Source organism: Chlorocebus sabaeus, chromosome X (genome assembly GCF_047675955.1).
Source record: "Chlorocebus sabaeus isolate Y175 chromosome X, mChlSab1.0.hap1, whole genome shotgun sequence".
NCBI lineage: Eukaryota > Metazoa > Chordata > Mammalia > Primates > Cercopithecidae > Chlorocebus > Chlorocebus sabaeus.
Window position 1 is genome coordinate 33,395,348 of NC_132933.1, and position 27,416 is coordinate 33,422,763.

General features: G+C 42.7%; 2 protein-coding genes across 3 annotated transcripts in view; one reads left to right on the forward strand and one right to left on the reverse strand.

The window, feature by feature from the left end:
• The window catches only part of TMEM255A (transmembrane protein 255A), a 51,935-nt gene extending 24,737 nt beyond the window's left edge, over positions 1-27,198 (forward strand). Inside the window, exons 6-10 of one of the 2 annotated variants that reach the window (XM_008019451.3) lie at positions 179-250; positions 661-749; positions 8,801-8,963; positions 17,413-17,556; positions 24,812-27,198. In XM_008019451.3, the coding sequence (XP_008017642.1) occupies positions 179-250; positions 661-749; positions 8,801-8,963; positions 17,413-17,556; positions 24,812-24,970 (627 nt within the window). In that variant the 3' untranslated portion in view covers positions 24,971-27,198. The remainder of the gene's footprint in view (positions 1-178; positions 251-660; positions 750-8,800; positions 8,964-17,412; positions 17,557-24,811) is intronic. The other variant, XM_008019452.3, reaches the window with a different exon arrangement.
• On the reverse strand, positions 12,143-15,097 carry LOC119620949 (prefoldin subunit 4-like). The gene is made up of 3 exons (XM_073013538.1): positions 14,919-15,097; positions 13,429-13,516; positions 12,143-12,654 (listed from the first exon to the last, which is right to left on the reverse strand). Exons 1-3 carry the CDS (start codon positions 15,095-15,097, stop codon positions 12,274-12,276), a joined length of 648 nt encoding a protein of 215 aa, XP_072869639.1. The 3' UTR covers positions 12,143-12,273.
• Positions 27,199-27,416: the final 218 nt, after the last annotated feature.

Below are 27,416 nucleotides of genomic sequence, written 5' to 3' on the forward strand. Positions count from 1 at the left end.
CTTTTCCATTTTTAAAACCTTTTTGCTAACTCAAAATGTGTAAAATGTCATTGCTGTTCTCTAGATTTTGTCGTGATAGCTTTCTTGTGTTAATTTGGTGACTGTAAAAATATTAACAATGACTTCCATAGGTTCACTTGTAACCCTGGTCCCCCTAACCCTATTTTTCCTATATAAGGTCATAAGTTCCTCAACCAAAAATTCTCCTTCCACGAGGGTTATGAGGAACCTTACCCAGGCAGCTAGAGAGGTACTATTGTACTTCAGAGTGCATGTGCCGGCCCCTCTGTCTTCCTTCCCACCTTATCTGCTTTCCTCCTGTACCCTGATTTTCCCTGCCCTCATATCCTCATCTCCTCCAGTCCATTCGTTCTTCTGTCTGTCCTTCCATCTGTCCTTCCTCCTCTCTGTCTCCACCATTCAGGCATGGGGCACCGAGGGCTGTGGCTGAGGCTGGATATGAGCCCAGCTACACAGTGACTTGCCTCATGCACAAGTTCGGCCAGCTCACCGCCCAGCCCCATCCCTCCCACACATTGGTGTGTTCATTTCAAAGCCATCCTTACTGTCTCCATCAGTCACTAACTCGCATTTCCAATCCCAGAGAGTCCTGCCTCCTATCCAGTGCCGGCTCATCTCCTCACTGTTATATACCCTCAGGTTAACTGCCCTCACCTCAGCCGTGAATTCTGCACACCTCGCATCCGGGGCAACACCTGCTTCTGCTGTGACCTCTACAACTGTGGCAAGTAAGTGTTGAGGCCCAGACACAGGAATAACATTTTAACCACAATGGACACTAGAAGGGCTGAGAGTAAGGAAGGGTGCATTGTGGGAATTAGGGAAGTGGAAGACATTGATCTGTTAATAGATTTTGGCTAATAGACATTACTTGCCTTCTCTGTGCCAGGCATCATGCTAGGTACTTTCACATACTTGATCTCATTTAATTCTTACTTATGATGTATGCAGAGTAATCCTCATTTTATAGATGAGGAGAGTGAAGTTCACAGGAGACAGACAACTAGCCCAAGGTTACACAGAACTTGAAAATAATATGTATAGGATTCAAACTCAGCTCTGTCTATACCCACGTTTAACAGTATTACTGAGTACCTTCTCAGTGCCTGGCTCTGTTCTAGACACTGAAGATTCAGCAGCCAACAAAACAGAAGTCCTTTCCCCTGTGGAGCTTATATTATAGTAGGGGAGACAGTCAAGAAATACATAAATATATAATATAATGCCAGGTGGTGATCAGAGCTCTGAAGAAAAATGAAGCAGGAGAGGTAGATAGTGATGAGGTGTGTCTGTGTGTCTGTGTGCACGTGCACCTGCATGCACACTCTGTGTTAGATAGAGTAGCCAGGAAAAGCCTCTTTGAGCAGGTGACATTTGTGCAGACCTGAATGTAGTTGTGGGGGTGGGCAACCCAGGTAGATACCTGGAGAAAGAGAGTTTCAAACAGAGGGAATAGCAAGTGCAAAGGTTCTGAGGCAGGAGCAGTTTTGGTGCTGGTTCTGCTGCAACCACTCTGGCTCTGTGCACTCCAAATTGCTAAAACATCCTTTATTCTTTCTTTCAAAACATATTTAAGTGCTAGGAATACAGAGATTGCCACTAAGAAGCTCGCAGACTAGTAAAGAGGATGGACATGTGAACAATCAATTGCAATATAATGTGATAAGTGCAGTGGGGATTAGTGGATGTGGTGAGGACTCTGGAGGCCCGATGAATGAAAGTCAGAATTTGCTGGGAGGGAGCAGTGTCAAAGAGTAGGTGATGTGGGAGCTGAAACTTACAGAATAAGTAGGGAATTAGGAGACAAACCAAAAGAAGATAGAGGTGGGAAGGATATTCCTGGTAGTTGTGAAGAGGTAGGAGGTGGAGGTAGTTACAGAAGGTGTGGTAGGAGGTGAGACAGAGGTGTAGCCAGAGATCAGATGATAGAGAACTCATTGACCATAAGAATGACTTCAGACTTGACCCTGTAGGCAATTGGGGGCCATTGAAGGGTACAGCATGGAAGATGGACTTGAGTGGTTGAGGAATGGAGGCAGCTAGGAGGCCACTGCAAGAGTGCAGGCCATAAAGAATGGAGCCTAGATCAAGTTGGAGACAATGCAAAGCAGGGAATCATTTTAAGAGCAATTTGGAAGGTGGAATCAATAGGGATGTGTGCGTAGGTGATGTGCACAGTGAGTGAACACCTCTCCATGCAGGGTATGTTGACCAATGTCTGTCATGCACATATTTCCTTCAGAATCTTAGTGAAGGCGAACGGAGGGTCATGGGAGGGAGAGAGTAAGGGGAGGAACCTGCAGAGTGGGGCTGGATGGAGCTAGATTCAGAGGCAGCAGGTGGATGCAGCCCCCTCCTCACTCACATTCCCTACTGTTGGTATTTTGGGGTCAGTTACTCTGGTTTAAGGATTAAGACTTGCCAGGCTAGAGGCAGGGAGGAGAAGGCAGAGACCATACACCAGCCCTTTACCTTCTTGGCTTGTGCCAGTCTTGTTTCGTTGAAAGGTTTGGCAGTGGAGAAAGAGAAATTTACAGATTCAAATGAGGTTTAGGGATTGTCTGGGGAGTTCAATTATTTATGTTGTAATAATAACCATCACTTGTAAAAGACTTCCCTCCTTAGCAGCAATGATTGAGAGCTGGCTATAACTGTACTTCCTCAGCCCATCCTTACAGACATGATCAAAGAAATGTAACACGGGTCCTAGGGGAATTGGGGTTATTTTACTATTTTTCCTCTTGCCTCCCCTCATCCTTCTTTCCCTGATCTGTCTTTCCCTTTGTTTTTATCTCCTCCCTCTTCTCTCCCTCCCCCTGCCATCCTTCTCCGTTTTCCTTGGTTCTCTCCTCTCCTTCCCATTTCATGGCCTCCTAGGGTGGTGCTGGGAGCTGGCCAGAACTGGGCCTGAGATCTCAAGGAGAGAGGAGGCCCACTGAGAGGGCTGAGAAGTGATTCCTTGCAGACACACCTTTCTCTCTGTGACAGTGTGTTTCTGAAAAAGGTTTGAATACACAAAATCCTACTTTAAATTCCATTTAGCTGAGCCCTCAGGTGAATTGTTTTTGAAAGTGGAGGCTAAAGTCCCTTCTATCTTCCTGTCATTCTGAACTTCATAAAAATCGACTTCCTTACTTTCTTAAAGCAAGTTATACCAGAATAGTCTTCAAGGAATTTTATGAGGATCTGTGCTAAACTATGCACTCCCTAAGGGCAGGGAGCATAACTTAATCTTATCTATACTTCCCTGGCCCCAGCACAGGACTGGGCATGAATAAAGAGCTGATGAAAAGGGAGTGATGTTTGTTGAAAAGGAACAAAAAGAAGAACTCCCTTTTCACTGGGGAAAATAAAATATTGGACTAGGCAACTGAGAGGGGTCATGGGAACAGTCCTGCTAAAGATCTTCAAGTCTAGAAATACCTTTCACCTACCTAGTGCCTGGAAGTCAGCCCCAGACATCTCTCAAAGCCCTTTCCCAAGTCTGTAGTGCTAAGATTCCAAGGGCAAAACCACTAGAAAAGGACTTCCTTAGCTTTTCCTGAGGAAACAGTCCCACCAGGCCATAAACCCAGGCTGAGACTGAAGAGGCGAGGGTCCACAATAGAGGAAAACATTTTTTCTTGACCTGGGGCTTTTTCCACCCAGAGCCAAAGAGATCTAAACTCAAGGCCTAAATATAGCTAGCAATAAGCATTCTGAGGCTTGGAGACTTTAATTTTGCCAAATGTGTATTTGTTTTCCTCACACGAAGCCTATTTTTAATCAATTGCCAGCTCCTCCAGTCCATTTCCTGGAAAGGAGGCCAAGAAAAAAAAAAAGTGGGAACAAAAACATCAGGCAGTCATTTGTACAGTGCTACAGAAACAGAGTCTCTACTGTCCCCCCGAGCCCACAGACCTTCTTTGACGTCAGGGGTGTTGAGGGTTTAATACCAAACATAGATTATTCTATTTAGCCTCATGCAGGAAGGTGGCTTTCTCTAGGACACAGCTCCTCAGCTGTGTCCTTTCAGAGTAAAGTACAGAGAAAGTTGCCTTTCAGAATACTTCAAGCTTTCACCTACTCACTCATCTTTGGAAAGGTCAAATCAATATCACTGGTTTTCAGCACGTAACCTAAAGGAAATGAAGTGATTTGTGAACAGCATTAGCTGGTAACAAAATGAAGGAAGATAGCCTACTTCCATTCACTCCTTTCTTCGACAAACTTTTCTTGAGCTCCTACTATGTGCTAGGGGCTGTTCTAAAAGAATGGGCATCAATAAGACACAGCTTTGCCCTTAAGGAACTCAATTTGCCAGGGGGATGGCAGGGAGGGGGACTTAAATGTATATGCAGAATGCATACAGCAGGAGAGAGACACACAGAGGCTGGCCGTTGCCACTGCCTGTCCACCAAGAATTGGTGAGTGCTCCAGGCCCTTATGGAAGAGCAGAAGGATACCCTCCTGCCTTATCTAAGATCTTCTGCTGCCTACTTTGTTAAGCAGGAGACTGAAACACAGAGAACTTACCCGTTTCTCTAGGTCCACCCAGAATGTTGAGAGCAAGGGGGTAAAAGCCCACATTGGGTAATCAATCTCATGATCAATACAATAATTAGTCTTTGCACTCAGTTACTCATTCACCGAGTATTTATTGACGACTTTTAATGTTTCTACCACTGTGCTAGGCAGTGAGAGAGACCCAAAGGAATGTTAAGAGACGACCCTTGCCCTCAAAACGTTGCGATTTCAACAGAAACATCATGTCGGCCTTGGCCTTGATTGTAACATTAGCACCAGCACAGTATTTAGCACTGATATGCTCCCAGTACATATTAGATTAAATAAATAACTGAATTATTGATATACACAAAGTGCCAAACTAAGAGGAATAGACTATGGGAGTCTAAGGAAAAAGCTAATGAATGGGTAGTGGCATCTTTGAAGAAGGCACTATTGAAGCTTTGAGCAGTGAGAGAGATTAGGATAGGCAGAGAACAGAAAGCAATACCTTCAATGCAGAGGGAGAAATCTGAGCACAGGTTTGGAGTTAGTACCCAGCATAACCAGTGTGGGGCTTCTGTGGACTCCAGCCTGGCTGGAGTGTGTACTCCATTTTGGGACTGGACTTTGGCAGACTGAGGAATTTGAACACTTCCCTGAAGGTACTGGGGAGCCACAGAAGGGTTTTGATTAAGCGAATGACATATTTTTAAAAGTGTTTTAGGAAGAGTAATCAGGCAGCAGTAGAGTCTGGCAGGACAGCCTTACAGTGATGGAGGCATGAGGATGGGAGCAGCGGGAATGTAAAAGGTGCAATTTCAGAGGAAGCTCTGCCCAGAGACTGAAGCAAATGGAATCCTGAATCTCAAGCAGAAAAAAACCACATTAATTTGCTAAACCCGAACCATATCTAAGAATTAGCTTTCTTTTCCTTCATGGTTCAGTGAAAAAAAAAATTAAATAGCTGCTGGAACCACTCAAACTGAAACCAAGTATATATTATCTAAAATTATTGAATATTTTAAGACAAACTACTATCCTATTCCCATATTGTGGTTTGTGCCTACAAAGTCTTAATACTGGCCAGGCACAGTGGCTCACGCCTGTAATCCCAGGACTTTGGGAGCCTGAAATGGGAGGATAGATTGAGCCTAGGAGTTCAAGACCAGCCCGGGCAACATGTCAAAACCGCAGCTCTACAAAAATTAGCTGGGCATGGCGGTGTGAGCCTGCAGTCCCAGTTACTTGGGAGGCTGAGGTTGGAAGATCACTTGAGTCAAGGAGTTTGAGGCTGCAGTGAGCCATGTCTATACCACTGCATTCCAGCCTGGGTGACAGAGCAAGACCCTGTCTCAAAAAAAAAAAAAAAAAAAAAGGAGAAAAAAAAGAAAAAAACCCAACCAACCAAACAAACAAACAAACAAAAAACAAAATAAAGTGTTAATACCTTTAAGAACAGGGTTCAAAGGTTTGAATTGTGTTGCCAGAGGCTGGCTCTTAGAAGGAACAAAATGTAGCTACATATTTTAGTGGGGGATCTTATTATATGTCAGAGTACTGCTTTCATGCCTGCTGGCATTACATCCCCAGGCTCAGAGAAGTTAAGTAAGTAACCTAAGAGTAAGAAAGTAAGTTGCTAGAGTCAGCATCTAGTGACAGAGCATAGATGACAGAGCCAGGATTCAAACACAGTCTGACTTCAGAGTCAGCTATGGCATACTGCCTGCCTATATATACTACTAGTCCACCCTTGGTGTTTTAGGAGGCAGGCAAACATAATTTGGGGGATGTCAGAAGTTGACTCCCAAGCCACAAAGGTGCTCCTACAGTTCCACACTCACCCATACACAGAGGCCTTTGCTGTTCAGAGAATAGTCCTTGTACAGCTGTCCCTTTTGGGGGGCAGTAAGTAATCTGTGCATCCTCCCTACCCTATCCCCAGGGCCTAGTACAATGCCAGCTAATAGGAGACAATGTATGCTTATGCATGGGCTCTTGAGATACGCTCCTGAAAATACTGAAATCCAATTCAAACTCTGATTAACTGAAACTCCCTTAAAATTCCACTATGGGCCGAGTGTGGTGGCTCACACCTGGAATCCCAGCACTTTGGGACACTGATGTGGGAGTATCACTTGATGCCAGGAGTTCAAGACCAGCCTGGCCAACATATCAAGACCCTGTCTCTACAAAAAATATTTTTTAAAAAAATTCCGCTACGGGAGCTTACTATTAAAAACAGTGGGTCTCAAACACTGATGAGCTTGTTAACACAAATTCCTGACCCCATCCCCAGAGGTTCTACCAGATTCACTAGGACTGGGGCTGGGCCCAGGAATCTGCATGTTTAACCATCTCTCTTTCTCAAAGATACGTCCACAGATACACGCAGAGACACCCACAGGCACACACAAATAATGCACTGATACAAACAGGCAGACACACATAGACACAAACACAGATGATTCTGAGGCAGTCTGCCCTGTAACCACACTGACTTCACCTCTTTAGAGAAACACTGACTTTAAAGAATCTGAAGATAAATTCATCTGTAAAGTTTAAGTCTTTTCATATGTGAATAATCCCTCTCTGATTCATTTTGGAGATCAACCTTTGATTGTTTTTCTTTTTCCTTTTTTGCATTCTTATAGCAGGGGAGTCACATGTAATAACCATCCTAATGCCAGGGTGTTTCGTTGTGACTTTAAGAACCACAGTGTTTTGGATTCATGATGAACTCCAGTGGCCAAGTTGTAAACTAGTTTGTGACATCCAGGAGGACAGGAACTTTCATTTAATTAATTCCACAAGTATTTATGTAACACCAACTGTGTGTCAAGCACAGCAGTGAGCAAAATGAACTGGTTCCTGCCCTCATGGAGCTCATGTTCAAGTTGGGGAGGCAGACAATAATGTAGTAGACACATCAGTAAGATATTTTCACATAGGAAAGAATGCTACAGGGAAATTAGAAAAGGGTGATGTATTGCTTAGCTTGGGCTGCTATAACAAGATACCATAGACCAGGTGGCTTAAACAACAGAAATGTACTTATTTCTCACAATTCTGGAGGCTGGAAGTCTAAGATCAGAGTGCCAACATGGTCAAGCTCTGGTGACGGCTCTCTACCTGGCTTGTAGCCACTTCCCCTCTGTGCTCACAGTGACATTTCCTTTCACATTCAAGTAGGGAGGGAGAGAAAGAAAGGCTGGTGGGGGGTGGGGTGCGGAGCGGGGAAGTCAGGGGAGAAGGTGGAAAAAGAGGAGGAGGAGGAGGAGAGCTTCCTTTTCTTATAAAGCCACCAATCCTATCTGATTAGGGCCCCACCCTTATGGCCTTATTTAACTTTAATTATCTTCTAAAAGCCATGTGTAAAAATACAGTCACATTGGGGGATAGGGCTTTAACATATGAATTTGGAGGGACAAAATTCATTCCATAGCAGATAATGTGATAGAGAGCAACAGGGCTGGGAAGGGGTGTCTTTGGACAGAGTGGTCAAGAAAGGCCTCCCCACAGAGGCGACTTTCAGGTTTTGTGCAGCAACTCAGCTTTAGTTCTTTACCAGGACATTGGTTTTTGTTTGTTTGTTTGTTTGTTTGTTTCATTTTGAGAGGGCACACACTGAAGTCTTTGAAGCCTGAATTCAGGTCCCAGTTCTACCACTTATGACTTGGGCAAGTTCTTTAACTTCTCTGTGCTTCACTTTCTTCATCTGTAAAAATGGGCATGATGATAGTTCCTATTTGATAGAATACTGTAAGGATTTGCAGAACTTTCTGCAATGATGGAAATGTTCTGTAATCTGCTGTGTCCGGTATAGTAAACACTAACCACATGTGAGTACTGAGCACTTGAAATGTAGCTGGTGAGACTTACCAACTGAATTTTTCTTTTTACTTAATTTTACTTAATTTAAATTTAAATAGCCACGTGTGGCTAGTAGCAACCATATTAAACAGCACAAATTTAATGAATTCACATATGTGAAATGCTTAGCACTGTGTCTGGTACATAGCAAGTATCGATAAGTGCTATCTAGGATTAGTGTTAGTGATGTTTACAAGTATTTTTCTGGCAGGTAGAAGGATTTTTTTGGGGGAGTGGGGATAAACAATCACACTTTGATTTATTATAGTGCATGGCTATGATGTCTCTTACTATAGCTCCCCACCTGCCCACCTGTCTTTTCACTGAGCTGTATGGTAGCCCAATCCCAGGGTTGTAGAGGGGGTTGGGGAGGACAGCCTGCTCCCTGGGGACTGACTGGAGCGTGCTCCTCCCTGTTCAGCCGGGTGGAGATCACTGGCGGGTACTACGAATACATCGATGTCAGCAGTTGCCAAGATATCATCCACCTCTACCACCTGCTCTGGTCTGCCACCATCCTCAACATTGTTGGCCTGTTCCTGGGCATCATCACTGCCGCTGTCCTTGGAGGCTTTAAGGACATGGTAAGGAAAGAATTGACTTTGCATTTCACAGTGGCCCCTGTTGGGGATAGGGGGAAGGCTAGGCAGTTGAGGGAAATGCAGACACATATTTTGAAGGGAGGAATCAGAAGCAATTGCTTCAAGGATGTAGCTGCCTTCAAATGTGTCAAGTTGAAGGAGCCAGGTAATGTTATCAGTCTGCAAATATTTCTTGTTATACACAAATTACCTTGTTCTGGAGGCACCTTCTGGGGGTGGGGTGAGAGGAGGAAGGGGTGTTCTCAGTTCCCCCATTCGCACTGGTTATGTAAACATAGTAGCCCACACTTTTAGTAAAATTTTTTGGGAATAGTTTTCCCCTAACAAACTTTGGGAGAGATGGAAGGAAAGGTTATTCTAGCTATAGGTGGGATTAATGCTAGTCTCCCCCTCCCCAGGTATTTCATCCTGAAGTTTCTTCAGAAAGAGCATCTCGGCTCTTTTCTGTTTGCATTCGCAGAGCCAGCTCTAGGCTAGGCTGCTTGCCAGGTCTTGCCTTCAAGTTGGACCTCAACCTCAGCCTCCCCACTTTCCATTCTTCCCTTCCAAATCTTTTCTATTTGTGTGTGTGTGTCTGCAAAGGCACACCAGGACTCAGCATTCAGTAGGTACTCCATATAGTAGGCTTCTTTTTTTCCTTTCCCTTTAAGGCATTTCTAAGCATTTATTTGCTTATTTGATAAACCTAGATCTCTAATTCTGGAGACAATAGCTTTGAGTTATGGTTATCAACCTGGCTTCATATAAGAATCACCTGCCCAGCAAGGTGGGTCATGCTTGTAATCTCAGCCCTTTGGGAGGCCAAGACAGGAGGACTGACTAAGCCCAGGGTTTGAGACTACGCTGAGCAACAGCCCCTGTCTCTATTGAGAAAAATCAACTTTTTAAAATTAGCTGGGTGTAGTGGCACATACCTGTAGTCCCAGCTACTCGGGAGGCTGAGGTGGGAGGATCACTTGAGCCCAGGAGGTTGAGGTTGCAGTAAGCCATGATTGCACCACTGCACTCCAGCTTGGGTGACAGAGTGAGATCCTGTCTATTGAAAAAAAAAAAAAAAATTGCTTGGGCCCCTTCTCTGATTTAATTGGTCTAAACTGAAGCCCAGGCATCAGGTTTTTGTTTTTGTTTTTGTTTTTGTTTTTTAAGCTCCCAGGTAATTCTGATCTGCAGCCATGATTGAATACCACTGCTTTAAATGAATGTCCCACATCTGTTTATGGAATTATTTTGTGCCTAAGAGGGACTTTCCTTTGACCCCAGAAATTAGCCCCTAGGCCCTTGGCTGTTTCTGTCAGATTTTGGGGTCCCTGAAGAACAGAAACCTGAAAGGCAGTTTGTAATTTGATCCTGGACTGTCAAAAGGATAAATGTCGGAAAATGAAAGGTGGGGTAGGACAAGGGAAAAGAAAAAAACTCTATCGTTTTGGACCGCAAGTCTCCAGCAGTACTGGGCTGACTGGAAGTATTAAGTGTTCCTGCTAGTGACTCTAAGTCAAGAGAAATCCTTTCCTGCCCGTCTGCACTCTGTCTTTCTCTCTTCTTTCTCTCCCTCTCTCATCTGCGCATTTCTCATCCCAGCTTCCCTCCCCGGACTCTGGAATGCCCAAGCACTAACAAGTAGGGGAAGCATCAACAAAGGTGGAGCCCCAGGAGGGAAAAGGATTTCCTGTAAATTTGGCCTTGAGAAAGCTTTCAGGTTAGAGAGCTGCAAAAAAGCTGTTTCTGGGTTGGGGCTTCTTTGGAGAAAAGAAAGCCCTTTGTTCTTGGAGACTTTCCCCAGGGGGGCAGATGAAAGTACAGGTATTGTGTGGAATCTCAGCAGCTTTGGCTGGAAGAGAAGCTCCCAGGTTTGGCGAGTTGAAGAGATGGGACCTCAGGATGGGCATTAAGAGTTCTCTAAATTGTCCCTAGAGCTTTCAGTCTTGGATGGCAAAGCTACCTTGATGCACAAATGGAGTAGGTGGTAGCTACTTGGTAGGCTCTGTGGGGTGCCTGTAAGGCTTCCTGCCTCTCCAATTTTACCCTACTGTGGGTGCTGAAACTGCCACCATGTTTTATTCCTTACTTTAAGATACGCGTTGTCCTTTTTCTCCTTGTCTGCTTTCAAAATGCATGTATTAAACAAAGGAATAGGCTTGTTAATACTTTGAGTTACTAATCTCTCAGTGTGAAGGATTTGATGAGACCCTTTCCATGGTGATGGAAAGAATTGGATTTTGAAGGCAAAGGGCATCTGAGGAAGACAGGGAGAGTGGCTAGATGGACACTTTCAAGAAATTTCTGGAAGTTGGAAAGAAGGGAGGAGTAGGAAGGTGATAAGCTAAGGAATACAACCCTGCCAAGCTTTTAGCCTTAGCTTTAGTCCCCTGTTTTCCCTCACTGCGCCCCTTTTTAAAAATTGAGGTGGAAGTCACAAACATAAAATTGATCACTTCAAAGTGTACAATTCAGTGGCATTTAGTACACTCACAATGTTGTGCAATCATCATTTCTGTCTAGTTCTAGAACTTTTTCATTACCTGAAACCTGTACCCATTAAAGAGTCACTTCTTGTTGCCTCTTCCCTGAGCCCCCAGCAACCCCTAATCTGCTTTCTGTCCTTATGGATTTACCTATCACAGGTATTTTCTATAAATGGAATCATGCAATATTTGAACTTCTGGGTCTGGCTCCTTTCACTTATCATAATTTTTATTTTTAAGATTCATCTACCTTGTAGCATATATCAGTGCTTCATTTCTTTTTATGGCTGAATAATATTCCATTGTATGGATAGACCACATTTTATTTAGTTTTTTATCCATCGATGTACATTTGGGTTGTTTTCACGTTTTAGCTACCGGAAATAGTGCTGCCATGAACAATCATGTACAAGTACTTGTTTGATTGCCTGCTTTAATTCTTTTCCCACCTATGGGTGGAATTGCTGGGTCTTTTGGTAATTCTATGTTTAACTTTTTGAGGAGCTGCCAAACTGTTTTCCATGGCAGCTGTGTCATTTTACGTTCCTACCTGCAGTGTGTGAGGGTTCCAATTTCTCCACATCCTCACCAACATTTTCTTGAAAAAAATTATAAACATTCTAGTGGGCGCAAAGTGGTATCTTGTTGTGGTTCTGATTTGCACCTCCCTGCTGACCAGTGATGTTGGGCATCTTTTTATATGTTTGTGTGCAATTTGTATGTATATCTTCTTTGGAGAAATATCTATTCAAGTTCTTTGCCCATTTTTTTTCTATTTTCCAAACAATATTATAGTTTGTTAAACAAAATTTTAAAGTATTATAAAATGTTTAATTTTCATCAGCTTCAAGGTTTATGTTACCCCCAAATTTTGTATATAACTGAAGTTTCAAATCTGCTAACACTCTCTGAATTGATACCACTGTGGATTCTAAGGCATCAGTTTCTTCTTGCCAATTTTTCTTTGCTTCTTCTAACATTTCTTGTGCTTCATCTTGAGAATGGCTAGTGAAAACATCACCAATTTGATAAGGTATCATTAAGCAGTCGTCATCTGCAAGCATGATGTCATTGCAAACATCTTCTAAATTGTGGAGTTGTTTCCTTTTTACTTCTGTTTCTTCCTTCGGCTCTGTTATCCTACTCATATTCCTTGCAAATTTGTTTACCTTTTGTTGATCTTCAAAAGTAGCATTGAAATTTTCTGCAGCCTATAAACAACAGTACTAATAGCACCTACCTGTGGACTTGTGAGGGCTGATGTGATAACCCAGGTAAAGTGCATGTATTAGTCCATTCTCACACTGCTATAAAGAACTGCCCGACCAAGTGCAGTGGCTCACACCTGTAATCCCAGCACTTTAGGAGCCTGAGGTGGGCGGATCACGAGGTCAGGAGTTTGAGACTATCCTGACCAACATGGTGAAACGCTGTCTCTACTAAAAATACAAAAATTAGCCAGGTGTGGTGGTGCATGCCTGTAATCCCAGCTACTTGGGAGGCTGAGGCAGGAGAATCACTTGAACCCGGGAGGCGGAGGTTGCAGTGAGCCGAGATCGCACCATTGCACTCCATCCTGGGAAATAGAGTGAGACTCCGTCAAAAAAAAAAAAAAAAACTGCCCAAGACTGGGTAATTGATAAAGAAAAGAGGTTTAATTGACTCAGCTCTGCATGACTGAGGAGGCCTCAAGAAACTTACAACCATAGCAGAAGGGGAAGCAGGCACATCTTACATGGCAACAGGCAAGAGTGCATTTGAAGGAAGCAAAGGAGGAAGAGCCCCTTATAAAACCATCAGATCTCTTGAGAACTCACTCACTATCATGAGAACAGCATCATGGGGAACCACCCCTATGATCCAATCACCTCCCACCAGGTCTCTCCCTCAACACCTGGGGATTACAGGGATTACAATTCAAGAGGAGATTTGGGTGGGGACACAAATCCAAACCATATCAGTGCATCAAGTGCGTAAAAGCCAACCTCAGTCAATGGGACCTTCAGTTTCCCACACCCTAAGGACAAGGCCTGGGCTGCAGGGTCCTCATGCTCCCCAGAGGCATCATCAGTACTGAAAGAGGTGCCCAGAGCCCTCCATGGATTCCGACCTGGGGACCCCTGCCTCAACAAGCCAGATGCCTCAGCAAATGCTCAGGGCCCTGGGTGCAGACAGGGCTCCCCATGGAGCAGCTGTAAGGCCTGGGGGCCTCAGTCTTGGGCCCCACACTGAGCTTCAGAGCTGGGCACCCCCAGCATCCCACACCCTCCACTCCCCTGCTGTAGCTGGGACCTGGCCACTCACCAAGAATCCTGCCCATTTTTAAACGTTTTGTTGTTGTTGAGTTGAAAGAGTTCTTCATAAATTGCGGATACTAGACCATTATCAAATATGTGATTTGCAAGTATTTCCTCCCATTCTGTGAGTTGTCTTTTCACTTTCTTGATAATGGCCTTTGATGCACAAAAGTTTTTAATTTTGATGAAGTGTCATTTATCTATATTTTATTTTGTTGCTTATGCTTTTAGTGTTATATCTAAGAATCTATTGCCAAGCCCAAGGTCATGATTTCCACATTTTTGTCTAAGAATTTTATAGTTTTAGGTGTTACATTTGGGCTTTGACACATTTTGATTTAACTTTTATATCTAGTATAAGGTAGGGGTCCAATTTCATTCTTTTTCATGTGGATATCCAGTTTTCCCAGCACATCTGTTGAAGAGACTGCTCTTTCCCTACTTTATGGTCCTAGCAACCTTGTCAAAAATCAATTAACTGCAGATATATAGATTTGTTTCTGCATTCTTAATTTCACTGTTATCTTTGATCTCCTGAGGAAAAAACGGGTTTGCTGATGGTCTGTCCTGATAGGGGCAATAATGGCCCCTAACCCTCTACAAAGTGCTTTTGCACAATTAATCTTCACTATTACTACCTCGTGAGGTAGGTCTCTGTTTAACAGGTGAGCAAACAGGACAAGAGGGGTCAAGTGACTTGCCCAGAACCGAGTAGCAGAACTGGGACTGGAGCCCAGATTTGTCAAATGCCAGAGACTTTGCTCTTTCTATTCCATCCCAGCTGCCCCTGACTAACATTTGGATAGCCCTTTCTGGTTCTATGAGTGTTTTAACAGATATTATCTCCTTTGTTTAGTTGATTTAATTTAAAAATTAAAAGCAAGTTGTTTTCACCTGTTGGGAGCTTCTTTCACAGTACGGAAGGAGAGCAAGAGAAGTACTGAGCATTATCAAATGTAAATCCTGGGAACTCTATCAAGGACCGGGGCAGAAAAAAAAATGAAAGCAAAGATCCCGGGAGAGGATCTTTGATTCAAGAGATTAGAGAACACCAGTGGGGGCATAGATAAGGATACCAAGGAGGAATCTTTGCCTAGATCACTCTATTAAAATAAGACCATGGTGTAAAAAGTTCAGGAACATCATTCAGGTGAGCCTAAGTACAATCCTTGGCCTACATCCAAGTGTGGTTGGTGACTTGTGATGTGCCTCTCCCTGAGAAGAGTCCCCCGGATCTGCAGGGAGGCTCAGGGGTGCTGGCTGATGAAAGCCATTTCCAGAGAGTGAGGACAGGGGCTGTGAGCTGGCAGCCTTCAATGGAATCAGCTAGGAACCACCATTTCCAAAGCTGTATCATGAAAGGAACCCTGACAAGAGGTGCTTGGTGAAAAAGATCTTAAATAGATGTTTGAAGAAGAGTTTGTTGACCAAAGATATGAGGATTTGAGACAAATTTTTAAAAAGTGAATATATCTTTCCATTTTCTCCTAATTGGTATCGCGCTGGTTTAGAGTAAACTGGAGAGGGAAAAAAAGTAGCATTCTTTCCAAAGTCCACAATCATTGTTTCAGAATAGACTCAGTTTTGTCCAGGCAAGATTGCTTTCACCATTTCCTGTGCTACCTAGTAACCTTTTGTGTTACTGGAGCTCAGAATGCTACTGATCAATAATGGCGGGGGGGGGGGGGGGGGGGGGGGTTGTCTCACAATGTAAGTCCCAGAATTCTAACAGAAATACACATACACACACACACACACAAACACACACTCCTATATGTGCACACAAATAGAAACAGGGCCTACATTTATTGTAAAATCAGATTTATTGATTTAAAATATAACCAGACCACTGTTTTGGGCCATCTCTTTTGCCCCATCCCTGACCAAGTTTTCACTCCATTCCCCTCCCTCTTCTTCCTTCTCTTGTTGGCTTGTCCATTTTCTCTATATCCTCTACCCCCGACTCTCTTCTCTTCAGAGACTTTCCTATACCCATTTAATCTTACTCTCATGTTTTTTCCGTGTTGCCTTCTCTATAATAGTCAACTTCCTTTCAAATATTGTCTAGACCCTTGGCCTTGCTGAACACACAAAAACTTTTATATAGTTTACATTGCATGATTGTTTCTCCGCAGTTAGGCTTAATTTATTTAGATAGAAGAGCTGGTTTCATTTTGCAAGATCTGGAGGGTATGTTTTTAATTGACAGAATGCCAAGGGAACATGATTTCTGGTACTTCCCGAGGGATAGAATTCCTTTTCAGAATTCTGGTGGAGAGGTAAGGGCATTTCTGAGTGCTCTCCTCTATAAAGCAAGCCAGCCCTTGGAATGATCAAGATCTCAGCCCTCTCCCACACATTAAAGAGGCTAACAAACATTTATCTGGCTGTCTGTGAGCTGCATTATAATGACTGAGGTTTGTAGCTCTTCAAACCTCCTAGAGATGTAAACAGTAACCCACTCCAAGGAAGAGAGCAACAGAACTGTGTTGAAACTTGCTGGAAGGGAGTTTCCCCCCTGCCAACACCCTAACATGGTTGCCTTTGTGACTGCCAAAGCCTGCCTACACATTTTCATCACTTGAGAGGAAGCTTCTGCTTCTCTGTTAATGTGCTGTAGATATGTTCCAGAAGGAAGACACACTGATTTTTCAGACATCTGTCAATTATACACATGAATGGAGGAGGTATCAATGACATGGAAGATGGAAAAAACATTTACCCCACACCTTGACCCATGTGGCACAAAGCAGTCCTACTTGGGAACTGATGAGTAGTGGTAACTTCCTTTAGCAGTGCTTTGGCTCTGATGAGAACAGGGCCTCCATTCTGGACAAGATTATTTTTAACCCATAAAGGGCTACACACACCACCATGTTGTGAAAAGGATATAAAATTATGTCTGCATCATTTTATTTGCCAAAAAAACCCAAAAGGGATCAATATATTCTTCTTGGTCTTTCATGGCTTCTGTGCACTGCTAGAATTTTGCCTCTACTCTACAGGGCTGATGAGAAATGAATACCCTTCATGTCTTCAGGAGAGCCCCTTAGCAAGGTTGGGATCTCTAAGAATCCTTACTACTTTTACAAACTCTTTGTGATTGAACGCACTCTGTCACAGCAAGAACACTAGCTTGTTCAGCCTTGTCTATTTGATGTTTTGCATTTTGAGTCTTATTTTTTTCTTTTTAATTCTTGTTTTTTAAAATCACACAAATAATTTCAACTTTTCTATAGGTTTAAATGTTTCAAGTTAAAAAGTTTGGGGAAAATGACACAATACAAATTAGTTGTAAACACTTTGACATATATAGCAGAAAGTTAAGAATCCCTATATACCTCCTTATTCTACTACTCTCCCCAGAGATAAATCACAGTTAACAGTTTGCTATGCATCTTTCCAGGTTAATTTCCTTGCATTTACAAACATACATACATGTATAATTTTGGGGGTCTTTTTTTAAAACATAAATTGAAATTATGCTATATTAATATAACATAATGGCTTTTAAACCATAAAAATATATCCTGGACAACTTTCTCTAAATAGGTCCACATCATTGTTTATCAATAGCTGCATAGTATTCCATAGTATAGATGTACCAAGTTTATTTAACCATTCTCCTAGTGACGACTGTTTATGTTGTTTCTAATTTGTGTTTTTCTACAGAACCCAACTCTCCCAGCACTGAACTGCTCTGTTGAAAATACCCATCCGACAGTTTCTTACTATGCTCATCCCCAAGTGACATCCTACAATACCTACTACCATAGCCCTCCTCACCTGCCACCATATTCTGCTTATGACTTTCAGGTATGTTTTGGGAGAAAAAGAACTCTCTATTACCCTTGCTCTCACTCATGCTCTCTTGTTCTCTCCCTAAATTCAATTACAGAACCTTTCCATTGTCTGCATATGTATGAGGTAGCCATGCATCTCCCTAATGGCCAGAAGCCTGTGGATGCTAGCTTAAGGACTATGTAGGCAGGCAATGATGGCAGAGATGGGCGGGTGGAAACTGCCCAAGAGAAGAAACAGAGAGATGGAAGAAAAGGGGAGAGAGGGAGGTAGGATCAAGGTATCCCAAATTGCCTTGAACCACACCAAGGAGAAGATAAGCTAGTTGGGAAATGGCAGCTCATTTGTACGCTACCATGGACTCCTGTGCAACAGTGGCTTTTTCCATTTGTCTGATATGGGGAGAGGCCTAATCCTGCTACTTAATACAAGGGCATTCTGAGCCACACAAGGGTTTGAATCAAACCTGTAATGAGGAAGATGTCCCACTCTTTTTCTCCAGGCTTCCTAACTAGGACTACACAGAGCAATACACAGAGTATTTTTATAACACCCCTCCCCTTTTGCCCTGTTATCACGTAGGTCAGAAACAGTGTTACCAAATTTGCACTTTCCCCTTTTCCTTTTGAACTGTGACTACTAGTTGAAAAACAGAACCAAAAAAAGGCACTTAGTTAAAAGGAATTCATTGTATGCAGAACACTGAACTAGACGCTTTGGGCAAACAAGTGAAATGGTCCTTTAGGTATGTATAATGATTATAAACCCTTGACCACAGAAGAGCAAGGTCACACTAAAATCTAGTTAATTCAAACTTTAGTGACCAAAGGAAATACCTTTTAAGGAAGGGAAACTCATAATAAATTTGCTTCTATTGATCAAGAGACCATGAATGTTCCATGGGGACATAAAATTATGACTATCTGGGGGTACTTCCAATTAACCAGCCAGTTTGGCAATACTAAGCCGTTGGGCAACCTAATTGCAACTTCAGTTTGGCAAAATAATTGAAACTTAAAAATCTGATTAAGTTGAATAAAGTGTTGTTGTGTTTGGTTTAGATACCGTTCAGAGAGGTCTGTGGTTCTATAATGCAACAATAATACATATAGTGTGAACATGCACTTGTTCACTTGTATAAAATATAGTACTAGTTCAAAAAGGTATCCATTAACCCATTTATGCCAGAGGTTGCAGATTTTTTTGTGTGATAAATCAGACTTTGGCGATGACCTTGAGCAAGAGGATATAAATAACTCCCACAAGCTTAGTGTTCCAGTAATGGGACACTAGGCATAAATGGGTTAAAGCTTAGAAAATAAAATGATAAAATTCGTTCTAAAGCCTACTGTGTACACAGGTAGACAACCCAGGTAACCTGTTACCCAAATTGGTGGTATAGATTGGAAAACAAAAATATGTTCAAGAAGGGAATAATTTCAATAGTGACTGAGGCAACAAGGAATTCTTTAAAAGAATGCAGGGATGTTGAAGCTAAAACAAGGAGGGTCATCATTCTCTTGGGGTCCCTATAATAAAAAGTCATCCTGAAATAGAGGAGCCACACATGGGTCTAGCCCAAGAGGCCTCCTCTACTTTTATATCAAAGTAAATTACATTGATTTCAGGAATTTGCACTTTATAATGAACCCTTTAAGTAGGGACAGTAATACATCTGGTGATGGTTACCACAAATTATAAGATAGGAAACCTCTCTTTTGGGTATGGAGCCATCATTCCTCATTCAAATCCTACCCCAGAAATGAAAGCAAGATTCAGAATGCCAGCAGTGACTTGGATTGTTGGTTTCAGTTCAATGAATGTTTACTCTGTGTTCCATGTGCCACATATTGAGCCAGGAGCTGTGGAAATAGAAATTAAATGAGACAGCCCCTGCATTGGTCTAGGGACTTGGGGGTTGGGGGTCAGGGGACAGCAGTGGGGACAAAAAGTATTACCCAGAATGCTATGGAAACTGTATACCTAACCCAAAGAAGGGATCCAGATTTAGCCACTTAGTCCAAACCTAGTAGCAGGGACTTCAGGGATTGTAGAAGCCTCTCCATTTTTTTTTTTTTTTTTTTTTTTTTTTAGACAGAGTCTCGCCCTGTAGCCCAGGCTGGAGTGCAATGGCACAATCTCGGCTCACTGCAACCTCCACCTCCTGGGGTCAAGCAATTCTCCTGCCTCAGCCTCCCGAGTAGCTGGGATTACAGGCATGCGCCACCACACCTGGCTATTTCATTTTTTTGTAGCTTTTGTAGAAACAGGGTTTCACCATGTTGGTCAAGCTGGTCTCGAACTCCTGACCTCGTGATTCACCCACTTCGGCCTCCCAAAGTGCTGGGATTACAGGCATGAGCCACCACGCCTGGCCCACCCTTACTTTTTAATAACAGCTGCTATTCACTGAGTACTTACTATGTACTAAGCATTGTGCTAAGTGCTTTACCTATATCATCATTCAGTCATTTACCTCTTTGAGAGAAGTACTCTTGTAATTGCCATTTTTAAGATAAGTTGACTGAATCATGGAGAGATTAAGTGACTTCACCAAAGTCACAGAGGTGGTAAGTGAAAGAGCAAGGATTTATATCTAGGACTGTCTGATTCCAGAGATTGGGTTGGGGGATTTTTGAAGTTGTGAATCTAATTGGAGCACAGATCTTTTCCCCAGTTAATTTTGGGATATTTATACTTTCTACTGGTTTAAATCGTGGGCTTCCTACTCATGGTCCTCAGAAAGGGTCTCTTTACTCTTTTTTATTAAATTATTAAATTGATCCCCACTGAAAAAGGATGCCCTTCCTTCATGCATTCCTCAGGGGGGAATTCAGGGGCTGCTTGGACACTTTTTATATGTCTCCCACTTCTTTTCCTAGGCTCAAGATGTCTTTAGTATTTCCTGTTTGAAGACCTTATAATTGTATAGCCTAGGTCTTGAGGGGGTAAGATTTTAAGTGATTTCTCTCTAGGATTTAAATGGTTTCATTTTAGTATTTTAGTTTAGCTTTATTTTGCTCACCAAGTTTCATTCCCTTATAGTTTCATAGGCGAAAATACCATTCTTTACACAAGAAAGTCAGCCAGGCGTGGTGGCTCATGCCTGTAATCCCAGCATTCTGGGAGGCCAAGGCGGGCGGATCACCTGAGGTCGGGAGTTCGAGATCAGCCTGACTGGCATAGAGAAACTCCATCTCTACTAAAAATACAAAATTAGATAGGCATGGTGGCGCATGCCTGTAATCACAGCTACTCGGGAGGCTGAGGCAGGAGAATCACTTGAACCCAGGAGGTGGCGGTTGCGGTGAGCCGAGATCATGCCACTGCACTCCAGCCTGGGCAACAAGAGAGAAACTCCGTCTCAAAAAAAAAAAAAAAAAAAAAAAAAAAAAAAAAGGTCAAGAGGCCAAGAAACATCTGCTTATATTCCCAGATAAATAAAAAGCAGTCACCAAATGCACTCCAGATCTGACAATAAAACCACCTGAAGCACAGACCCACCCCCAAAAGGCCAGAGCTCCCTCATGCACTTCTCATTGTAAAATGACCTAAGTTACAGTCAGAAAATGGACCTTTCTAGACTTTCTTCTGAACGACTTCCCATTTTGGTTATTTCCAAGTAGGACTATTTCTGTGACTTTGGGTTTGGTGATTTCAACTTCCTTTTGACCCTGAGGCTAATAGAAGGATGAGGAAAAAAGACTTATAATGTTTTGTTTTAACCCCTCAAAGTCATACCCTTATTGGGTAGCTGTCCAGTGAGGCAGCTTGGGAAACACTTCTTGTGGTCAGACATGAGCAAGGATTTGGGTCTGATCAGCTGGCCCTGAGGAAGTTTTGAGTGCTGAGCTTAGAGAAACTGGATTCTTTCAAGCACTGGGCTCCAGGGTGTCCTTGATTCTCAGGAACTCTCCATACTCCAAAGCAGGAAGGATATAAGCTGAGACTATCTTTGCCTCCTCGCTCATCTACCAACACTCATTTCTCTTGTCCTTTACACTATTTACCCACCACCCCTTCAGCTTTAGCCAAGTAGTCCAAAATCTGTAGGGTACAAAGCATCAGTTTTTACTTCTGCTGGGAAATTAAACCCATCTATTTATAAACCCCTCAAAGTTCCCAGCAATATTTCCCAGTCTGGCATACTGGGCCAGTATCCCTACTTTACTCTAACCATGGAATGGTCCCTTTCCCATCCATTTGGTGACCTGCCAAGTTTAAGCTTAAAACAAAAGTCTCAACCTATGCAATTCAAAAGTGCCTCTGTTTTTCTTTATTAAATCACGAGGGTACACTAGGTTTCACCCTAGCCACTAAAAGTTACTCATTATAAATTGGGCCCATTTAATAAAAGGATTGCTTTGATCCTAGGAGTGTACAGTTTATGGCATAGGTTGCTGAGAGCCTTAGAAAGCTGTTGTTGCTGTCACTCAACTTTTTCTTCCCCCCACCACCAGCCCTACGCCCCGCTGTCAAGTCTTTCCTTTCTTCCCCTCCTTTCCCTTGTTCCTGACTCACCCCTTTTTAAAAAATCTTTCATTTATCCACTCTTCTCTCCATCTGCCCAAGCTTTGCTTCCGGGGGCAGAACAGAGAGGGAATGCACAGTACCAACAGATGCTGGATTTTACCCTTGGGATACAGTGTATTTAGTAATTATCACCAGCCAGTTCCCGGGCTCTTTGTGAAGTCACTGTCCCACAAGGTTCCTGAAGAGAGAAGCATGCCCTGATGGAAATGCACATTGATCTTGAAGAGTGTGGGTCAGCCATCAGGCAGGCAGGAGGCAGGCTAAGGTGGAAGAGGAAAGCCATCTGTGTCCCTCAAAGGGAGATGCTCCTCTTTGAGCACCATCAGCCTGTTGGTCACCCCAGCCTCTAAGAAGCAGCTCAGAAAGCTGGAGCTGACTAGGCCCAGCAGTAGGCTGTTTAGATGCTCTTTATGCTTGGTGGTGCACAAGGATTCAAAGCTCTGTTCTCCTGAGCTGTCCACAGCATTATTAAAGTCACACTCTCAGGCAGGAACCAGAATACACCAGGCCAACTCCCCAGCTGCGACAAAGCCAAATCTTTCCCAAGGTGCCTGCCTGTTGCTAGGAAACTATGCAGTGGTACTGTGGGCCTTTTCCCCCACTAAACCCCAAGGGTGTGTGGACTGCAGCCAGTTAGCTCCCTAGCTCTGCCAGGAACCCTTCAATTTTATCCTTAAGACTCCCAGCATCCTCAAAGGGAAGTGAGAATCATGCCTCCCTCCCCCCCATACTTCTCAAACACAAAACTGAGAAGTGAAAACCCAAGGGCCGTTGTACCACCCCCTTTTATTATCAAAGTGTACAACTGCCACCCACAGCAGCTGCTGCCCACAGAAGCCTTTTAATGCCTCTCAGGACAGAACTGCCTTTAGCTTCACTTCAGGAAACTTGCCTCTCCCTTCTGTGGCTGGGAACACCTAAAACTGGCCTGCTGCCTCTCATGTCATCTCTGTAGTGGGATTTAGAGAGGCAGTGAGTGCCACATGCCCAGGCACAGAGATTCTTTGCCCTGGTGGGTTTTTGTTCCCCTCTCTGGTTAAGAAGAGAGAGTTCTTAGTTGAGGAAAGCAATAGAACAGGAGGGAGGGAGAGGAGGAGGAAGGGAGAGTTTGAAGGGTACAAGATGGAAAATCAGGAAATCACTATACTGATGTTTTAACAAAGGGTGTCTTCTTGGAGGGAGGAGAAAAATTGAGTTTTTAGGAAAGAATCTAGATTGTCTTGAGTCCACTGCCTCAGGCTGTTTTGCCTTTAAGGGCTCTCCAGGTTCTATGACCCTGCCATTTCTTCACTCAGAGTGAAATAATGGATGGGATTTGGGAGGCAGGGGATGATGGCAGCTATCATCTCTTCTCAGTCTTAACATTATGTGGTAAGGAAGATATTTCTGTGCCTCAAGCAAGGCTTAGAAATCTGGACATAGGTTTGTTTGTTTGTTTATTTATTTGTTTGTTTTCGAGATGGAGTCTCACTCTGTCACCCAAACTGGAGTGCAGTGGCATGATCTTGGCTCACTGGAACCTCTGCCTCCCAGGTTCAAGCAATTCTCGTGCCTCAGCCTCCTGAGTAGCTGGGATTGCAGGCACCCACCACCACACCCAGCTAATTTTTGTATTTTTAGTAGAGATGGGGTTTTGCCATGTTGGCCAGGCTGGTCTCGAACTCCTGACCTCAGATGATCCACCCACCTCAGCCTCCCAAAGTGCCGGGATTACAGGGCTGAGCCACCGGGCCCAGCCTAGGTTTTATTTTTTAAAAGCATGCCAAGTTCATCTACTATGCTCCTGAAATTGTATTCACTCATTCAAGATTTATCGAGCACCTATTACATGGCAAGTATTGTTCTGAGCTCTGGAGGATACAGCAACAAACACAACAGGCCAACTCTCCTTCAGCAGGGAACTCACTAGGGTCAAGGATATACATAGGCCAGGGAGAGAAAGGGGAAAATGACTCTTGCCAATTCACTGCATATTTTAAAAACTTCATTTCCATTCCTTTCCCAAAGACTAACAACCTTTCCCAAAGTAAGACAACACAAAGTAAAACTGAATACTCAGTGTCTCTGCAACCTGACACATTGTTCCTCATTCTCACCTCCATGCCTTTGTTACTCTTTGCTCTCCAGCCTACTGTGCACTTGTGGATGAGAGGGCAGCAGTTAAGGTGGAGTAGAAAATGTTGGACTTGGAGTCAGAAGACTCCAGATCCAAACAAGCTATTTAACCTCTCTGACCTTAGTTTCCTGTCTATGAGAGGGGCTCCTGACTACTGTACTACCTCTCTGTGATATACTCTTTTAGCAAAGACTTTCCCAGGGATCAATGGCTTAACCTCATTAAATGTTCTCAAGGCCAAAAATTACCTTTTTGAAGACTAGTTGGGATGTTGTTGCCATAGCTTAAGGGAAAGGTATTGGAGGCTTGAGTTATAAATGTAGAAAAGGTAGTGATGGATTCAAGAGACAACACAGAAGTAGAAGCAACAGGATTTGGTGATTGATTGGATGTGGACTGTAAGGGGTTGCAGAGGAGGACTCCAAGATATTTCTGCAGGTGGCTGTAGTCTGAGTGACTAAGAGAACCACCTGTTTCATGCTCATTAACTCTGTGAGGTTTAGCTCTCTGTTCTTCCAAATAGAAAAAAGGCTCTAGCCCATATTCATTTTTAAATAGTAATGACTGTTCAGGGAATTGCAAACTCACTGCCTAAACTAACGTTTTCTTTTTATCACACAGCATTCCAGTGTCTTTCCATCCTCCCCTCCCTCTGGACTTTCTGATGAGCCCCAGTCTGCCTCTCCCTCACCCAGCTACATGTGGTCCTCAAGTGCACCGCCCCGTTACTCTCCACCCTACTATCCACCTTTTGAAAAGCCACCACCTTACAGTCCCTAAAGAGGAATGCCTGCTGGCTATTGATATTATTGTGGCTTTTGTATTTCTGCTTCAGTGGAAGTGTGTAGGGTACAAAATTTAAAGTGTGACTTTTATGCATAAAGTTTTACAATGGCCTGCCAGGCTAGGGAAAGATAGGGATGAAGCTTATTCATTATTAGTGCAGAGCAGGGGTGGCTAGGCTGAACCCAGCACAGAAGAAGGGCAGCTCACACTCTCTAAGCAAGGCTGGGGAGCCAGCCCAGCAAGAAGCTTGTCGTGTTTGGACCTGCATTACCCTATGCTCCACCTCTGTATTCAGCAGAAGTGTGGTTGCCATCTGTTTCACTTTATGTAAAGAAGTGTTGTCCTCAGGCCCTTGGCAGATTGCCACCCCAGCACCTAGGTTGAAGCACCCGGCTTATAGGTCCTATCTTTCCCTACCACTAAAGTCAGTCCCTAAGGATAATTTCGCAGCTGATGGGGCTACACGGTAGTTCCAATACAGACAGTTCTGGCTAAGATTTTGTTTGCTTGTGTCTGGATGTTGAAAAAGGCTGCCCATATCTCTTACTCCTTTCTTCTCTGTGAGTATTGTAAAAATGACTGTTGTGATCACTCAGCTCAGCTTTTGTTATTGGTACCTCCTAAAGGGGAAAAGGGCAATATTCTTGCATCTTGAGTAGTGGGGAACAGGATGTATTGTTCCGGAAACACTGAAATCACAGCAACATGTGAGATGCTTTAAGTAGATCACTTAGGAGACAGTGGTTCTACTACATGTTGCATTATTACAAAATACATTTGCTACAGGAGATATAAATCTTATGGTTGTAATTAAGAGTTTAAAAATGTTAAAAATTAGGTTCTTGGGTCGTGATATGAATTGTTACTAATCTTTGTGACTATTTAATCTTCAAATATTGTGCTTTTAACCCCAGCAATCCGCACGTATCCTGCACCCCACCCCAAAAGACTGTATTTTAATACCACTGGTCTTACTGGTCCTTTTTTCTGTTGAGACCAGTCATGACAGCATTCAAGATTATGAAAGTGTTACAATGCCGCTTCAAGTCTGCAAAACCTCAAACATAGCCAACTTGACAAATACTTAAGTGTTATGGTAGATTTAAAATCCATCTGGCACACCGTGGTAGGTTATTTGTACAGTTCTTTTAATTACACATAGCTTTAAACCATCAACCTGATGAGTTTAAAACACTTTTGCACCCATGCCTTCACTTCAGAATGAACACCTTCATTGTGATCTTATGTTAACCTGAGAATTGATTTAAAGGAAGATTGATAATTCTAAACTTTATAACGTAAAAAATACAGGGGCTACAGGACGGTACCTAATTAGACAGTTCTCCAAACACAGAACACACACTAGAAAAATTTCCGGCCAATATTGCTACCTCCCAACTTAATGGATTAGAGGTAGCAGACAAATGCTGGTGCTCCCATCTACCTTGTAGACACCCAGCCATCAAGAATCAAGGCACAAGAAGTGCACTCTCTCATTATTAACAGTAAATGTTTGCAAGATATCCAGTTTAACTTTCAGCATCATGAATGTTGTCTTATCCAGATTTTGAATCTGAAAAACTATAATCCTTTTGTGTTATACAAAATTACTATGATTTTTTACAGTTCTGAGCATATTAAAATTCTACTGGATTTCAAAGAGACTAATACCCAATTGACTTACTAAACAAATACCAACTTGTAATACTCAATGAATTTTTTTGCCATTTACACTTGACCATTGGCTTTAGTGAATGTCTATATTTAATTTTTTAAAGGCACCATTACACAGTATATCCTACATTTATCACATTTCTTAAAGTGTTAAGATTCTATGGCTCATTTCTATGTATTTTTCTTACTTTACAAAATAACCTGAAACAGTATAGATTTTGTAACACTTAATTTGAGCAGCTTTTATTACATTGAATTATATAAAGTGCATGTTACCTTAGAAAAATTATTTGCTGCTTTACTCTTTTGCAAAACATTTGCTGTAATGAAGGGATTTGTATTTCCAATATGTATCTTGACTGCATTTTGTAATATTTACTGCTTTATTCCTAATTCTGCTTTAAAGTATTGAACTGGGCATGAAACATTAAAATATTAATCCAGAACCTGTATAAACTGGATGTTGCTTAAAATCTGTATCACTGCCATGTTGAAAACTCAGACTGCTTTTGTGATGTTTCAAACGAATAAAACTATCCTCCTCCTTATCCACTTGTGTCAAGGTAGCTATAAAAGTACAGCAAATGCTCTAAAGCAACTGACAGCAGCTGACTCACTTTTGACTATTAGGGTTCAAGATAAAAGGGGACATGATTAACCAACATATAAAACCTAATGGGAAATTCTGCCATGCTGTCATCAGAAATACAGCTCCAGTCTCCTGCTACAAAAATTGAAAAATATAAAAACCCATATAATTTCTGAA

Excerpts from the sequence above, each read along its gene's own strand:
- LOC119620949 (XM_073013538.1), bottom strand. The coding sequence starts at position 15,097 with ATGATACAGCTTTGGAAATGGTGGTTCCTAGCTGATTCCATTGAAGGC. Across the intron at positions 13,517-14,918 it reads GTCACCAACCACACTTGGAT|TACTGATGATGCCTCTGGGG; the intron begins GTAGGCCAAGGA and ends CACCTCTTTCAG. Across the intron at positions 12,655-13,428 it reads TGAAGGTCCCATTGACTGAG|GCTGCAGAAAATTTCAATGC; the intron begins GTTGGCTTTTAC and ends TGTTGTTTATAG.